The sequence below is a fragment of the Arvicola amphibius genome, chromosome 2 (genome assembly GCF_903992535.2).
Source record: "Arvicola amphibius chromosome 2, mArvAmp1.2, whole genome shotgun sequence".
NCBI classification, from domain to species: domain Eukaryota; kingdom Metazoa; phylum Chordata; class Mammalia; order Rodentia; family Cricetidae; genus Arvicola; species Arvicola amphibius.
In genome coordinates this window covers 45,650,086-45,668,699 of record NC_052048.2, presented here as the reverse complement: position 1 = coordinate 45,668,699, position 18,614 = coordinate 45,650,086, and the positions used below count along the sequence as shown (strand labels likewise).

The following is an 18,614-nucleotide window of genomic DNA, read 5'->3' as shown; positions in this document are numbered from 1 at the left end:
CATAGGTTTTCCTCTACCTAATACCAAGTATTTTTAGATGAACAGTAAATTATCTGAGATGTATAGTATGGTGCACATACTCAGTTATTTGTTAGATATATCTGTAAAGCAATGAAAATAAAATGAATGAATGAACAGAGTGATAGGTAAGTAGATGGAAGTAAGGAAGGAAAGATGGAAAGAAGGAAAAGGAAGGTTGGCTAACTCAATGAATAATTTTAATTCATAATTTCTACAGTTAAACAATTTTAGTAACATAGGTTTCCATCACCAATTATAAAATGATTGTGCAACAATTGGTTCTATTAATCCTAATAACTATTTCTCTTAAGAAATGAAAAGCTTTGGAATAATCCATATGATTCCAGCTAAGGCTGATATATCACCTGATTCAGAAAATACTTGTATGGATGTTATTAAGGATCAGTTAGGACTTTTGACTCTCAGTGATGTTAATGGTCACATCATAATTGGCAGAATTTTTGTAAAATGCTTATGTAAGTGTAACATATTATTCAATCTACAGGTATATTTCCTACTGCTTTGCCTTGATATGTGTACCTACTACTTAGCTAGAAACAATAGATTAGAGGCAATAAACTGTAGCTTAGATGACAAATCCTTAATAACCTGACAATTATCAGCTTCTTGTTTCTGGTTTCTGTTTGGATAAGGACAATGACAGTACGACACAACTACCAGGCATGCTGCATTGTTTTCTACTTTGATGCAAAAAGACGACTCCAGTTTTGAAGTGATTTAAGTCTACACGCTGCTTACGTGAAAACTATGATGACTTTCAGAAAGGTTTTGACTCTAACATTTAAACAGAGTTTTGTTTCAGGTGTGACTGGGTTTAAACAGTGAATTGTAGCTTAGAAAACCTGCGTTCATAAAACAAGGGGAAGGTATGATTCCAAATAAAATAATTGGGAATTCATTGTTTAGAATCATGCACCTGTTTACAATAGGTAATAGGTCTTTTTGTGTTACATCTCCACTAACTTAACAAATTTGTACAAAGATGAAAATTTCTATTTGGCGTCATCTCAGCTACCTAAGAGGACTTTTACAATTTGGCCCATTCATTTTGGGAGAAAAAGAATGCTTTTATTTTAAAGATGTTGCTCTACAGTGTATAAATCCCACACCATCTGTCTGTGCAGCTTCAGTTCTCGCCTTGGTCACACCAACATTTTATACAGCAATTTTTAGCTTCAGCCTCTACTACCTGCTGCTTGACACCTCACACCCTCCCTTTCGCATCCCAAAGGCTGTGCTGTTGGAAGTTGATGACACTCTACAGAACTGAATGTTCAAATGCCTGCATGAGGTATATCATGGCAGTGCAGCAGAGGCTAAGTGCTGATGAAACGCTAGAACTGTGTTGAGTCTCTCATCCATACACAATAAAGTTTGCCAGCCATTGCTGGGTAAAACCAACTCTTTATTAAAATATGTGCATGCAATAACTTGATTAACCTGTGAATTTTTGTCTAATTAGTGTTTTCAGCACACTAGTCTTGTGACCTTTTATAACATGATTTTCCTTATTATGCAATTGAGTCTCTAATGATGTTATGATGGCCAGCATCTACAAGAAAATTGCACTAATTATCAATATTTCATATTATTGGAAAGTAGATTAAAAATTACTTTATAGGAAATCTATGCTGTGTCTTATTTCTAGTTTGTCATCTTGCTATTACCCATGTAACTTAGGGCATTACTTCCTCTTTATTCAGAAAAATTCTGGATTGTTCTGCAGAAAGGCAATGATCTGAAAATGACAGAAGTCCTGACCGAAAAAAAGGAAAGATTAAGAAATTTCTCATATGACAACAATTCCCGCACATCAATGGATATATGGAGACTCCCGATAAATTTGTAATTTCCTCCAACCATGGGGAAAAATTCTTTTAATGACATTAGATAAATGCATGAAGGCTCTCAATCAATGTAACTCAGGTTGCAGTATGAAAAACTTACTAGCTATGTTAATTCATCTCCCTACTCTTCTTAAATAGAAAACTACTGACATGTTCAAATAAGCCAAAAAAAGTTAGAAATTTATTTCATGAACAAAAGAAAAAATTGGGGGCAGTGTTGGGATCTTCCACACACAAGGAGTTTACCCTAGACCTGCATCACAAGTCCAAACAACAGGTTTCACTATAACTTGACTGTGGCCAATAATATTAGGAGAAATGGTACAAAAGGAAGAACAACAATAACAAAAAAAGAGAAGAGTAATTATTTATTGTCTATAAGTAGCAGAGCTGTAGTTATTTCTGATCATAATGCTGACATTAGGAAGATCCAAGGCAAGGGCAATTGTAACCAAACAAAAAACTTTGGCATTTGGTCTGGCCAAATTATGAAATGAGCAATGGCTTTGCAGTTATGATCCTCCTGACTCCTCAAGAATTCTCTACAAGAAGATCAGAGACATCACTGTGGGTATGCCAAGAATCATTCGGACTACGTGTCATTCATTTATGATGAAATGATGCATGATACATATAATCCAGTATTTGTTCATGGATTTCTATGTCCATCTCATTGTGAACTATGGAAGACAATATATTCATGGAGATTTGAGACATTTATAGATTTTCTGGAGTAAAGCACCAAACTTATGATGACTTCTATCCATACCCATAGGTGTCGTGGAATTTAACTCTTCAGTCATTTTCTATTGATTATGAGACCTAAACTAAATCTATGTTAGAGACCATGTTTGCTTTCATATTACACCTTTGGGATCAGGAGTCATGAATTAAAATCATGGTCCCTTTTATTTCTTGGACTCTGGGATCATCATTAAATGGCTAGCTATATCACTTCAGCCTTAGGACTTATACAAGAGTTTTATGAGACAATAAAAATATACAAATAGTTTAGAGACCTAGAAGGCCACAAAACAATGAAATAAATCAAGGCAAAGAGTACCTTAAGGACATTGCTTCAAGCTTGAATGTGAGGTGGATGGTGGGCTAACCTCAGTGGAGACATAATATTTTGTCCAAATGAGCTAAATGCATTCTAGTGGAAGCCAAGAAAAAAAGCTAGGTAAGAAAGAAGGCTTAAGGGCAGAATGTGATAAACAGGTAAAGCACCAGGGACTTTGCAAACTGCAAGAGACAGTTAAAATCCTGCTGCTGAGTGGTTCGTGGAAAAGCAGTGGAATCTTCTCTGAAAAGTCTCTTAGAAACACAGCATCCAGACTCACTGGGTTAGAATTTGCTTTATGTCAAGACTCAGATTAATTAATTTGCAACTAAAATGCCAGTCTCAGATGTAATGTGCTGGAGCATGCCTGAAGTCAGCCCTTGAGTGAACTCAGGAAGGGTGTCTTCCCATAAAACATTACTTAGTGCTGGTCTCTATGTTATTCTTCAAATGATAGGCATGGAAATTATAACAAAATCATTAATTCTGTTGCCTCCAATCTTGAAAGGATAAAGAAGAAAACCAAAGGAGGAGAATTAAAATAGTTAGGAGATTGGAGGCCAGGGTAGAGGGTAGATGGTATAGTGTAGGCAGACACCACAGTCACCATGCCTCTCCTCTTTGAGACAGAAGGAGGTTAAGATCTCTCCTGGTAAGACACCACCTCGTGGTGCTACACAGATTACTAAATATGGGTTAAAGCAAGATGTGAGAATTAGCCAATAAGAGGCTGAAACTAATGGGCCAGGCAGTGTTTAAATGAATACAGTTTCCGTGTAATTATTTCAGGTAAAGCTAGCCAGGTGGCGGGAAGTAGCCCGCTGCTCCTTCTACAGAGTGGCGCCCAACATGTAATTATTCTGGGGCTAAGCTAGCCATGCAGGAGCCAGGCGGGAATGCAGCCGCTCCTTCTTCAATTGGCACCCACATGATGGACTAAATCCACTTAAAATCATGAGCAAGCTTAAAAAGGAGAGAGAGAGAATTTAACACAGCATTTTGCTGTTTGCTAGGACATGCTGTAGAGAGATTTCCTAATTCAGCAATAGTGAAAAAAAAAAAAGACGGCCCCAGCCATTTTAAAACGTGGCTTCCTGGGCCTGCCGCTGGTGCAAACTCCGGCTATGGAGCATTTCTGGACCCACTAGAGGTCTAGAACAAAGTAGCTGAGACCATGCCTGTGGCTCAGCTCTTCCTGCCACGGGATCAGGTCTACTAGAAAGTGGCAGTTTTGAAATACCAGTTTCTGGGCTGTGTCACCATTGCAATCTCTGTCTGGCCCCTGCGGGAGACAGAGTCTTTGAATGGAGCATTTGGAGTAAAGTGCTAAGGCTGGCTTGATGGCAGTGTGGACTGCTGTGTGCCTGGAACTGTGAGTGGCTCAGGGGCACCAAATGGCTCGGAGGCAGGAGTGGCTTGGCTCCACCATGCAGAACTATGCTGAACTCAGGCAGGATCTATCGTAATTACTATAATAACAGTACAGTTAAGGTTTAGACTGGGCAGGAAACAGGTGGTACCGTATTACCCTTATGTGGCGCAAGCTAAAGTTTTTAAGAAGTGCTTAGCATTTTAAGAAGTACTCCTGGATAGTAAAAAAGTTAAAGATTCACAATAAGACAGATTCAGACATAAAAGACCTTTAAATGGGTCACAGTGTTGGATGTGTGTACGTAGGCTTGGGAGAGAAGGAAAAATACAGAGAGAATAAAGTTAATGCCTTAAAAAGGGTAAAGTCTTTAAAGAGACAGAGTACAGATAGTTATAGATTAAAAGAAATAAAGAAAAATAAGCCACGTAAAAATGGATTTTCACAGAGGGTCTGGATTATGTATTTTATTGTGATTTCTTTAAAACTGGACTGCTAACCTGCATATATGTTCTAAAGGTATCTTGACTTCAGAATTTGGATCTAAGGATAGCATGCTTTGTAAAAGACTTTCTTCTTTGTTTTCACAGAGGATGAGACCCTGTGGATTGCTTCTATCGTAATATGGTATGATAGACCACGCCCTCCTGAATGGTTGCAGTGAACACCCTCAAAAAATTACTTCACTCAACTGCCGACTGAGATGTACCTAGCACACAGGTTATATACCATGAAAGACCTAATTAACAGTGCCCCAATACAGCAGGAAGAAGTTTGGAGAGAAATAACTATGCCCATATTCCCAAATATTGCTTATAAATGTTTTTACATTTAAAGAGGGATATGATATAGATATGAATAATTTGCATTGGTATGGATTTTAAGGTCAATTTTGTTATATGTATATGTATTTCTGATCTTGATTATGGTATTGTGATTGTGTAGTTTATTTTAAAAATGCAGTGTATAATTAGAAAATATAGGTTGTTAATGGATAATCATCGATAATAGTAAAGCCTATAGTGGCGTTAGATTTTCTAGATATATAGAGATATATTTCAGTTAGATAGACATTCTTCATATCTTTCAAAGACTACAGAATATGGCATTTTAAATGTTTTAATAACTTAGGGCTTTTCATGACAATGAGACATGTCTGCTCCTGGCAGCACCAATCTACTTCAAGAGGAAGATGGGCATTGAAGAGGCTCCTTATGAAGTTTGATATCCATTTGGGCAAGAAACTGCTCTTGCCTAGACTGTTGCATAAACTGGACACAGAGGACCCTCAGAGAGAGGACTGCTAAACTTGCCTAAAGGTGAGATGATCTTTCGGGGTTCCTGATTCATGAAAGATTCTGTGAGATATCCTGCAGGACATAGCAGATAGTGACTGAATTGCCTTTGAAATTTCTTGCTTCATGGAAATGTCTCTGGATACTATGGGCCTGTAGGATGAAGATGGATGCCCCAACGGTACAAAAGAACTTTGGGTGACTGTCCAGGCAGTGAGATGACTCTGTCATTTCTATAGTTTTAGAAGTTTCTTATTTCTTGTTTACTTAGGTAATATATCCTTCTGGAGTCTTTGAAGGAGTTGAAGAATGATTAGTTATAGTTATAGTTTTCATTTGTTATTATAAAAGATGAAATAGATTTAAATATTGTAACTATAATTCTTGCTTGATAACTGTTTTGCTATATGTAATTTTACTATGTTAAAGTTAAAGCCTTTCTTTTTTGTCATATGCTACCAAATAAAACTAGTATCAGAAGTGAGTTACATTTTCTTTGAGTTGTTGCCCAAAGAGGTTCCATATATCTCCATAAACTACATGCTATCACCAGTGCTATTTATTACCCTCTACAACTTGCTGATAAGACCCTATTGCTGAAGAAACTACTTACTTATGGTAATGAACATGGAGAAATAAAGCTTGTACTAAATGGGAAGTTTCACCTAAATTGTTCAGCACCAATAGTGCTAGAATGTCCTATACAAGCACTAGAGGAGAAAAATTAAACAAAAATCTCATCTACTTAGGAACACTGATCTGTGAGCTCTAGTAACAACCTGCTTGAAATCTATGCCTACTGACACAATAATAGCACCAATGGTAGGGGAGTAACCAAACACTTTTTTAAAAATTGGATTTAAGAACATTTCATGAGATAGAACCCATATATGCAAAGAACCTGAATCTAGTTAAGTCATTGGCTCAGTGGAAAACCTACTACTATTATTCTGGTAAATGAACATAGTGATAAAATAATTCCTAATGGTGTATTGCTACACTCATAGATCAATGCACCGCCTCCAATTTTGAAATAACAGAAGCCTTTGGCTTGGGCTCGTCTTATAGAACACCTGTGTCATTTTCTTTGGAAAACGATTATAGATTATTGCTTAGAGCATTTAAGCATTTCACCAAGGTCAGTAGCGAGCAACATGGTCACAGTTTTACTCCTTACAGCTCTGAAAGCCTTGATGGGCCATCTGTTCTCTTATGAATACTTTGAAAACTCTTATACTGCAACCCAAATATAAGCTGCCTAGAAGGATAGCTGATAAGTCTGCTTCTTACCTTAAGTCACATAAGCCATTTCTGGCAAAAATTTTACTCTCTTCTCCAGGAAGGACATCTTATACTCTACTGTAGACTGTGAGGCATCTTTGTCATCTATATAACCAAGAGATTCTCACTTGCAGATAATTCCTGTAAACCATTTTACTAGCACAGAGCTTAATATCCAAGGAAAATACACTAATGGAAGTCATTAAAAGTAACATTTTAATGATTATTACTTCTTTTTCATACTTACTTCTTTAGGTTCCATAAGAGAAAATATGAAAGGTGAATCAAGTATGATAGTGGCTTTACTCACCAAAAATGATGCTTTTAAGTATTTTAACTACCGAGAAAGAGCCAAGAGGAAACGAAGTAGTATGAAGTAAGCAAAAATAATACAAAGGAGTGAAGAAAGAGAACAATTCTATGTCTGGAGAAGATGGTGGGGATTTCAGAGAAGAAAAGCTCAGTGGCCCCAGCAAGAGCCATAAGCACTCTGGAAATGGCTCCACTGCTTACACTGCTAAACCCTGCGTCACTGCTGCAGGTGCTCCGAGACCTGGATCTCACTATCTATAGAATTATTTCCCCTCAGTCATGCCCATGAGATGAAACAACTGACATGAAAGAGTTTTTTTTCCCCCTAGGAAAATCTCTAAGTATCTGTGCCTGCCTGATTGGTACTTAGGACATTCATTAAATACTAAACCTTGGGAAATGAAGTGGTGGATTTCTTTTTAAAAAATTAAATTTCTGAATCTGGAAAATTTCATTTCAGGAACATGTTCATGTGTTTAACAAATACATTGTTTCCTGTTACAAAGCAGCTTGGTGTTACACAGTGGGGCAGAACATAAATCCTGGCTTAGGCCTATACTCCAGCAATACGTAAATCAGTATGTCAGGACAGTGGGTATGAATTATGTCTCAGCACTGTGATCTGGATTAGTGCAAAGCACATCTGCTGTGGGATAACGCCCTTGTACACTGTAAAGGTTTGTCACTCATAATAGATAATGTGTGTTAATTGAAGTGATTTCTTTCCTTCTTTACCTCCAATCTCACCATACTTACATATTTGTTTCAAAAGCTAAAATAAATCAAGATGTTTTAGGTAGAATCACAAAGCCTGGACAACAGTTATTGGCTCTTGTGTTTGAGTTATTGGCTCTTGTGTTTCAGTCAAGAGTACCTAAAGGTGGTCATCCAGCTTCTCAGGGTAAATCTCAGAAACAACTCTGGAGTATGAAGTGCAGGTCTTGCACTAGAACCTCATGCATACGATAAGCAGAATAGGGAATAGTACTCACCACCAGAGTGCGGTGGGGGTCCGCAGAGAAGGACTACCCCCTGACCTTCACGGACGGATACTGTGCTTCTCATTCTGGTCTTAAAATTTTCAAGATCTAATTTAAAAGGAAAGAAAGACAAATATTTCAGAAAGAAAACAAACATGTTCTCTTTCCTTGAAGACAGATCTTCAAATCTCTCCCTAGGAACCCCAAGAGAATGTTTGCATGCAGGAAGAGGTAGCATCTGATGTCTTTATCAAGCCTCCTAGAAAATCAGCTATATAAGTACAATACAAATATATACTCATGATCCCATGTTGCAGTAACAGGATTACAATGGAATAGGGCATCCAAAATAGTAAGGTGTATGTGAGAATAAAATAACAACATAATAAGATTCAAGGTAAACAAAGAGGTATCCAGGAATGTGAATATGATGGTCATATCCACCCTGGTACCTTACTACATGCTAATGACAGAGAGCGCCAGTGTCTGATCACCCACTCCCAAACTCCTACCTTATAACACTTGATCATAAGAAACCTGTACAAACTTTATTCGCTACCTGTAATTATTCATATTTATAGAACAATCCATAAACAGACAGTTTCTAGGTAGCAGTCTGATTAATGTCATTAAGGGTTCTATGGAATGTACATATCACTGGAAATAACCAAGTAAGTAAAACTTCGAATACAGCAATAAATTGAATAAATATGCATACTATTATTTATAGTTGCAAAAAAACACTAGTTATTTCTATAATCACCCAAAGGATCACATTCAAAAATTCAATAATGTATTTTAAAAAAATCAAGCTATGGCAAATACTATTTTTATATTAGCAGCAATTTTTTGTAAAAGCATAATTTTTTCAATAACAACTCAAGATAACACATATAGATTTGGACTTCCTAGCTTAACTGACCACAGAGCAAAACAACTATTGACTTCCTTTTTTAAATAGCTAATGTCTATACAAATTGTTATCCTTTATCTGTGTTCCAAGTAAATACCACAATAAACTCATTGATTCACTAGAAAATGCAACGCTTAATTAAGTCTTTGTAGGAAATGGAAGAAAGTTTCTCCAACTTCAAATAAAAATCTATGATAATTACACAGTTTACCATGTATATATGAAGGATCGCACTACATATTCATACACCATATATACTTATATACACACATAGATATATACTCATGTGTGGTCACACAAACATACACATACCCCCCACAGCTCTTAAGCATTTTATAAAAATGTCTAAGTGGTTAACGTGCAATGTATAACAGAAGATATCTTATAGAATAAAGTTTAGAAAACTTCAACTTTCCTTTGAAACACATAAAAGACAAGGACTTATGTTCAAATTGATAAAACCTTATGCTATAGACATTTAGAAGTATTCCAAGCACCGTAAATCAACAGAGCAGGCAAATGAATTCTTCTATTAAAGATTCTGTTGTTATTGATAAGTAGTATTGATCTTAGTTAGAGTGGAAGATGTCACCATAGTGAACAGGTGTAACCAGGAAAAAAGGGAATTTAAGGATTCAATTTAATTAGAAGCTAGTCTACCTAAATGTATGACATTATAACTTCTTAAAGATGCAGCAAAGATAAAAGATTCCTAAAATGCTAATAGTCCTGTAGTGTGAGTTGTAACGAGAATGCTGAACAATTCAAATATTTAAATGCTAAATAAGAATAAAATCTACTCATAGAAAAGAAATTTTCAAAGATGCTTCTTTAGGGAGCTAAGTAGGTATTATTATTGCTCTTTTACCTAGCAATCCTTATTTTCTCCTACTACATAATTTTACACCTCTAAGATTTCTAACATTCTAATTTTATGCGTCAGTAGTATGTATATGGAGCTGTACCCATGTCTGGGTAGAGGAGCGGAGTCAGAGGGAGAGGGCTACTTTTCTACTTCGTTTTCTACTTCTACTTGGGATCGGACTCAGAATCAACGTACTTTCACTTGATAGATCTACTGCAGATTTTCAGGGTTGCAAGGCAACCATTAAGCCTACATATCAATATGACTTCATTACTTCTAGTCACTTATTTTAGCCGGCAAACAATCACACAAGAATGAAGGATCTAGTCACTTATTTTAGCCGGCAAACAATCACACAAGAATGAAGGAGGAAAACAAGTAGGAAAGAAAGAAAAAAGAAAGGTAATTGTATAAAAAGCAATTTCTCTTCTACAGGTAAAAATATCTTTCGTTTACACTCAAATGTTGTTTATCACAGTTTGTCCTAGCATTTTTACTCAAAGCCAATGTCCCCTTACTCTTCCATATAATAGAGTGGCTTTGATTCTGGATCTGGATAGTTCATGGGCATTAGCATCATTTCTGCCAAAGAAAAGTAATTATATTGTATCCAATGTGTTTAGCGAGCATAAGTGACAGCAAGGATCTGCAATTTTAGTGGAGATTTCCCCCCAAAGCAGCATCTCCTCAGTGTATTGCAAACTCCCCAATTACCTTTACTACCAGAATTTTTTGTTGCAAAGTGCAGGTATCTGACAATCACTTAAAACAAGGAAGTTAAGATGCCTAATAGTCTCACTATTTGAACTTAAAACATAAGAAATATAACTGTGGTTTCCTATGAACATGTATAAGATTTAATCCAAATTAAATATCCAAATTGTTAAAGAATTAATGAAGGTGCCTGTGATATAAATAGTGCGAAGGGTATGGGAGATAGTTCAGCATCAAGAGGACTTGGTGCTCTTGCTAAAGGGTGGGGTTCAGTTCCTGGCAATGACACAGAAGATTAAAAACACCTTTAGCTCCAGTTCAAGGGGATTTGATCTCCTCTGGCACTGCATGTACATGACACACATTAGTATTAACAGGGAAAGCATCTACATACACAAACAATAAAAATAACTAATTTTTAATGTGTCAAGAATTCACTGAACACCAAGGATGTTTATGTGTGGACACTTAAATAAATGTGTGATAGATGCAACAGAGAGCAAGACACAGCTGGGTGATGTGGGATGGCAAGTACTGACAGGTGTGGAGAGAACCACAGTGGTTTTAATTTGTGTCACCCTAAAAGCTAATGATAAAGAGATTCTCCCTATGTGTTTATATTTCATCTATATAATATTTCTAGTGAAGTATCAGTTTATGTATTTTGTCTGCTTTCTAATTGTATTGGTTCTCTACTACTGAGTTCTGAGAAGTCTTGCTCATTCTAGATATATTTTCTTCATGAAAAACATGGTTTGTAAATATTTTCTCAGATTGACCAAAAGCATGAATGCATGAAAACATGCATGAATGAAAACAAGAAAGGGCTGGAATCTGGAATATATATATATATATATATATATATATATATATATATATATATATAGAGAGAGAGAGAGAGAGAGAGAGAGAGAGAGAGAGTAGGCAGAGTCAGGGAGAAGCCATGTAGTCCCGCCAGAGACAGACACCAGATGGAACGTTACCCGGTAAGATACAACCACATGGCGATACACAAATTAATAGAGATGGGTTATTTTAGGATATAAGAGTTAGCCAGAAATATGCTTAAGTTATTGGCTGAACAATATTGCAATTAATATAATTTTTGTGTGATTATTTCAGTTCTGGGCAGCCAGGAGTGAACGAGCTGCCTCCAACAACAGAGAAGAACTCAGAAAGAAGATATATTGTTCTGTGGTGTTTTGAATTCTTTTTTTTAAACCTTGGTCTGTGCATTTTACTGGTATTCATTTTACCATATTTCATCACTTTTGATTTAATTTTAAAAAGGAAAGCAACAGATTTGATTCCTTTTGCCACGTTTACTTGGTTTTGCTTACCTGGATTTGATTACTATGGCTTTAAGATTTCTTGCCATCCTCTCTCCATCTCCCCCAACATTCTTCTCCTCGCTGATGTCTGTTTTCCTTTTTATTAAACAGAGAATTTTCTTGCCTTTCTCTATTTCCCTGACCCTTCTATGTAGAACGAACGGCAGGGGTTTCCTGCCATCCAGCTAGCTTTACCCAAAATAATTACACGGAAACTGTATTCTTTAAAAACACTGCCTGGCCCATAGTTTCAGCCTCTTATTGGCTAATTCTCACATCTTCCTTTAACCCACATTTAGTAATCTGTGTAGCACCACAAGGTGTGGCTTACCAGAAGAGATCTTAACCTGCATCCATCTTGGAGAGGAGAAGCATGGAGACTGCCTGAAGTGTCTCCCCTCTCTTTCCCAGAATTCTGTTCTGTCTACTCCACCTACCTAATTTTCTGTCTCTTAAAGGGCCAAGGCAGCTTTCTTTATTAATTAACCAATGAAAGTAACATAGACAGATAACTCTCCTCCATCATTTCCCCTTTTTCTGTTTAAACAAAAAAGAAAGGCTTCAACTTTAACATAGCAAAATTACATATAACAGTTATCAAGCAAGTATTACAGTTACAATATTTAAATCTATTTTATCTTTTATCATAACTAAGGAAAGCTATAACTATCTATTTATTCTTCAACTCCATCAAAGACTCCAGAAGAATATAATATTACCTAAGTAAACAAGTCATATGCAACTTTCAAACTCTAGAAATGACAGAGACAACTCGCTGCCTGGACAGTCACCCAAAGTTCCTCTGTACCGTTGGGGCATCCATCTTCAGCCTACAGGCCCATAAGTATCCAGCAGACATTTCCATGAAGCAGGAAATTCAAAAGACAGTTCAGTCACTTTCTGCTGTGTCCTGCAGAATGTCTCGCAGACTCTTTCATGAATCAGGAACTCCGAAGGATCATCTCACCTTTAGGCAAATTCAGCAGTCCTCTCTCTGTGGGTTCTTTGTGTCCAGTTTATGCAACAGTTCAGGCAAGAGCAGTTTCTTGCCTAAATGGCTATCAAACTCCATAAGGAGCCTCTTCGATGCCCATCTTCCTCGAAGTAGATTGGTGCTGCCAGGAGCAGACGTGTCTCATTATCATGAAAACCCTAAGTTATTAAAACATTAAATGCCATATTCTGCAGTCTTTGAAAGATATGAAGAATGCCTATCTGAAATATATCTATGCACATCTAGAAAATCTAACTAACATGACTACAAGTTTGACTATTGAAAGATATGAAGAATGCCTATTTAACTAAAGTATATCTCTATATATCTAGAAAATCTAACTAACATGACTACAAGCTTGACTATTATCGATGATTATCCATTAACAACCTATATTTCCTAATTATACATTACAGTTTTTAAAATGAACTACACAATCAAAATAGCTTAATCAAGATCAGAAATACATATACATATAACAAATTGACCTTAAAATCCATACCATTTGCATGCAAAATTCAAGATGTCATTGTTTTTTACCGCCGAGTAGTACTCTAATATGTATATATTCCACACTTTCTTCATCCATTCTTCCACTGAAGGGCATCTAGGTTGTTTCCAGGTTCTGGCTATTACAAATAATGCTGCTATAAACATAGTTGAACAGATGCTTTTGTAATATGATTGGGCATCTCTTGGGTATAGAACCTTCACCTGGCATTGGATGGAGAAAATGACAGAGCCCCACATAGGAGCACCGGACTGAGCTCCCAAGGTTCCGATGAGGAGCAAAAGGAGGGAGATCATGAGCAAGGAAGTCAGGACTGTGAGGAGATCAGTGGGACAGATCTAACGGGAGACCACCAAGTCCAGTTGGAATGGGACTGATGGAACAGGGGACCAAACCGGACTCTCTGAATGTGGCTGACGGTGGAGGAGGACTGAGAATCCAAGGACAACGGCAATGAACATGAACTCTACAGCATGGACAGGCTCACTGTGAGCCTTGTCAGTTTGGTTGCTCACCTTCCTGGACTTAGGGGGAGCTGGGAGGACCTTGGACTTAACATAGTGAAGGGAACCCTGATGGCTCTTTGTCTTGGAGAGGGGTGGAGTGGGGGTATGGGTGGGAGGGAGGGGAGGGAAGGGGGAAGAGGAGGGAAGGAGATGGAAATCTTTAATAAAAAAAATGAGAAAAAAAATCCATACCATTGCAAATTATTCATCTCTATATCATATCCCCCTTTAAATGTAAAAGAACATTTATATACAATATTTGGGAAAATGGGCACAGTTTTTTCTCTCCAAACTGCTTCCTGCTGAATGGGGACGCTGTTATTTAGGTCTTTCATGGTATAACCTGTCTGCTAGGTTCATCTCAGTTGGCAGTTGAGTGAAGTAATTTTTTGAAGATGTTCATAGCAACCTTTCAGGAGGGCGTGGTCTATCATACCATATTGGGATAGAAGCAATCCACAGAGTCTCGTCCTCTGTGAAAACAAAAGAAGAAACTCTTTTCCAAAGCATCATGTTCTTAGATCCAAATCCTGAAGTCATACCGTTAAGATGTCCATTCTGGTCTAGCCTGGCAGCCCATATAATGAAATGTCTCTCTGTATTTAGCTCCTTTACAGTCAAAAATTTTAAAGAAAACACAATAAAATACATAATCCAGACTCTCTGTGAATTTTCCATTTTTACGTGGTTTATTTTTACTCTATCACTTTACTTTATTCTGTCTCTTTAAAGACTTTACCCTTTTTAAGGCATTAACTTTATTATCTATATTTTTTCTTCTCTTTCTCAAGCCTACGTATATTCATCCAACATTGTGAGCCATTTAAAGGCCTTCTATGTCTGAATCTTTCCTATTGTGAATCTGTAATTTGTTTACTATCCAGAAGCACTTTTGTTTTGTGCTTTAAAATCGCTATGCACTTAAAAATCTAAGCTATGACATTCCTAGGTCAAAAACAGATACTGTGAGCTTGCCATGCCCAGTCCAACATGGCAGAGTCGGTTATGACTCTGAATCGGTTGCAGCTCTGAGCTGCAGAGCTGCGGGCTGCTCTGGATGTTGGCTCCACCTCTCTCCAATTTCAAAATGGAGGACTTACCATTTTCTGCTAGCTCTGGGGCTGCGAGGTAGGAGTTGCACTCAGCACTTTAATTCTGAGACTGAGCGTGCAGCACAGAAACTCTTTTCTTCCAAGTTACAGCCAAATCTGACGAGCAGAGCACCTTGCAGCCTGGAAACGTCTGTCTGTATGGTGGCAGAAATCCGCCATGTTCTCCCACTTGCCTATGCCTGATTCCACCATCTGCCCAGATGTAGGCAGGGAGCAGGGAGCCATTGGCACAGTCCCAGAGCACTCTCCTTCCGATCCCAAGCGGGAACACAAATATCCAGGCCCATAAAAGCCACTGAAATGCTTTAATGCCAGAGTTTGCACTGGCAGCACAGCAACAGGAAGCTGCGTTTTAAAATGACTCAGCGTTTTCTCTGCCACTATTGCCGAAACAGGAAATCTCTCTATGGCACGTCCTAGCAAACAGCAAAAAGCTGTGTTAAACTCTCTCTCTCCTTTATTTAAAGCCCTCTCAGGTTTTTAAGTGGATTTAGTCACCACGTTGAAGTGCCAAATCTGTAGAACGAACAGCAGGGCTGTTTCCTGCCACCCGGCTAGCTTTACCCAAAATAATTACACGGAAACTGTATTCTTTTAAAACACTGCCTGGCTCATAGTTTCAGCCTCTTATTGGCTAATTCTCACATCTTCCTTTAACTCATATTTAGTAATCTGTGTAGCACCACGAGGTGTGGCTTACCAGGAGAGATCTTAACCTGCATCCACCTCGGAGAGGAGAAGCATGGAGACTGCCTGAAGCATCTCCCCTCTCTTTCCCAGAATTCTGTTCTGTCTACTCCACCTACCTAATTTTCTGTCTCTTAAAGGGCCAAGGCAGTTTTCTTTATTAATTAACCAATGAAAGTAACATAGACAGATAACTCTCCTCCATCACTTCTTTCATATTATTCAATTATTGCTCCCATTTTTACATTAGCTGGAGCTAGAAATATATGAACCACTTCAGGCCACATGAATGGAAACCTAGCGTCACATTTCTCTAGTAATTCAAGTTCCTAGTCACAAAAAATTTACAGAGTGGAAAACTGCATGGGTTTCTCCAGGCACAAAACACTAGTCCATATTGCACACAGGTTGGGATTGGTATATTGCAACTTTATCATCTTCTGGCCTAGCTTCAGCCAGATCTCTTTCTTGAAATCAATAAAGTTATTCTCACACTAGCCATTTTGTACTTTCTATACTTTCCTATGTTCCCTCTGTGAACTCAGCCAAATTTCTGGCCATGTAAGTTTTAAAATTAAGTTTAATTTTCTTTACTGCTTATCTCTTGACATTGTACTGATAACCTACGGATCTTTTTAAAAAACAGACTTCGTGTCTCTCATATTACTTCCCTTGGGCTCTTCATGACAATTCACCAGTCATAGTTAAGTTCCAGATGCCAACACTGTAGACTGTGTAATATTCTCATAGTGTGACTCATTAAAAAACCAAGAAAATAAGAGTATGGGAGTCTGAGATCTGAGCTGCTAAGGTTCCATCTTTATAACTAGAGGCATATCAGCTTATCACAATGTCTGACATCTATGCAGTGGAAAAACTCCTATTCTCTGAACATCTCCAGGAGTTTCGAGAGAAGATTCATGGCAACAGAGACATGGAAGCATTTTGCAGGATATAAACTGTGATTCAACTACAAGGTCAATGGTGGGCTCACTGTGATGATTAAGACTCCATAATTTCTTTTAAGTCTGCAGTTTCAAAACCATACTTCTTTCTATCTCTTCTCTGTACTACAGATGTCTATCTATTTATTTAAATCAGGGCCGAGCTTTCTTGCTCAATCTGACTTGGAACACATAGGATTTGTAAGATCCTGGAGTCTTGCAATTCTAAGTAGCTGAGATTAGGTACACACAGTCATGTCCACTCCTCTGTCACAGCTTTAAACACGCACAAGTCGTGCATGTTAAAAATGAAACAAACTGTGCTCATGCTTTGAGACCTAGTGGGTTTAACTGGAATCTTATGTTTAGGTAAGGCTGGGGGATTAAAATGACATGGAACTGTAACGAAGCCAGTAGGACTGGATGATTCGTGGTAGGAGATGGATAGAAGAAGACAGGGGGTATGACCATAAAGTATCATTTACATATATTAAATTGTCAATGACATATTTTAATGAGAAAACCTTAATAGTTTAAAGAACATAAAAAGACTGCCAACCTTTCCAGTGACTCTCAAGCTTAACATCTTTTTTTTTTTTTTCCAGGGGAAACAGAAAATGAACTTTTTATTTTTGGACAATTTTATGCACTCTGACATGAAATAAACACTTGTGGCTGATCACTTTCTTGTTGAACAAAATATGTTTAAAGACTTGCCTCCACTGCCTTTGACTTTGGCAAGGTGTTTTGTTTTTGTTTTTTGTTTGTTTTTTTGCCATTATTTGAGACAAGGTTTCTCTGTGTGGCCTTGGCTGTCCTGGAACTGTCTATGTAGACTAGACTGGTATCGAATTCACAGAAATCTGCCTGTCTCTGCCTTTCAAGTGTTGGGGCTAAAAGCCTGTGCCATCATGTCTATTCTGGGATGACACTCTCTATTGAATAACACAGCTATGCGGAAGGCTTACATGTGCCGGTTCCTCTGTTAAAACTTAGTGTTCAAAAGTGAAGAAAACATAGTTTTTCAAAAAGAAAAAGCTCAAATCACAAACAAAGAGTTGAGGAAATTCACCATGTGCAGTTTCTCATCAGAGCCTGATAGTTGCTGCCTTCAAGACTTTCTGTATGGTAGACCTGAGAACTGTAAATAAATAAATGGCTGCATGTGGTAAGTGCCACAAAGAAAATGTGCAGCATCTGCTAGGCCATGGGTTGGTAGGAGGAAGATGAGAGCCACCTCAAGGATAGAGGAAGATGGGGAGATAGAGGATTTCTGGATATAAACTGCATAAAGAGGTGCTCTGTGTAGTAAGAAAAGCAGATGCAAACGATCTGAAATAGAGAAGATGGCAGCTCTGAAGTGTGGGAAGTTGCTTGTTGGGGAGAGCAAAGAAGTGGCAGAAGGATAATATCTTGAAGGGTTTAAATTGACAGGGTCTATGTTCTCGTATTCAAGCCTAACATCTTAAACACTCTCTGACCCCAAATAAATGACCATCTCTTTGTGTTTATGTTTTAACTGAGTTTGAACTCATGTCTTTGTACTCCGATTTGAGACAAACCTACCTACAACTCATTTCTAATGTTCACACATATTTTGACTTGAAACTTGTGAATACACAGAATATCATCAGTAAGTTGAGTATAACAGCAGCATTTATATTCTACAATGAATAAATATTATATCTTATGCAAATAATTTAAAACACTTCCTGATATATAAATGTCTACTAAGTTAGTACTGCCCTTCTTTCTATTCTTCCTGAAACTTCTTTAAGCATCAAATTTCTATTCTCATGTCTGTACAGGTGATATATCTACTAAATTTTCAACTCAACTTGCATTCTC

The 18,614-nt window shown here is 37.5% G+C and overlaps 1 protein-coding gene across 1 annotated transcript in view; it reads right to left on the bottom strand.

The window, feature by feature from the left end:
- Positions 1–18,614, bottom strand: part of Cntn3 (contactin 3) — a 313,843-nt gene that overhangs the window by 169,933 nt on the left and 125,296 nt on the right. The window contains exon 4 of the mRNA XM_038319459.1: positions 8,202–8,297. Within this exon, the coding sequence (XP_038175387.1) occupies positions 8,202–8,297 (96 nt within the window). The remainder of the gene's footprint in view (positions 1–8,201; positions 8,298–18,614) is intronic.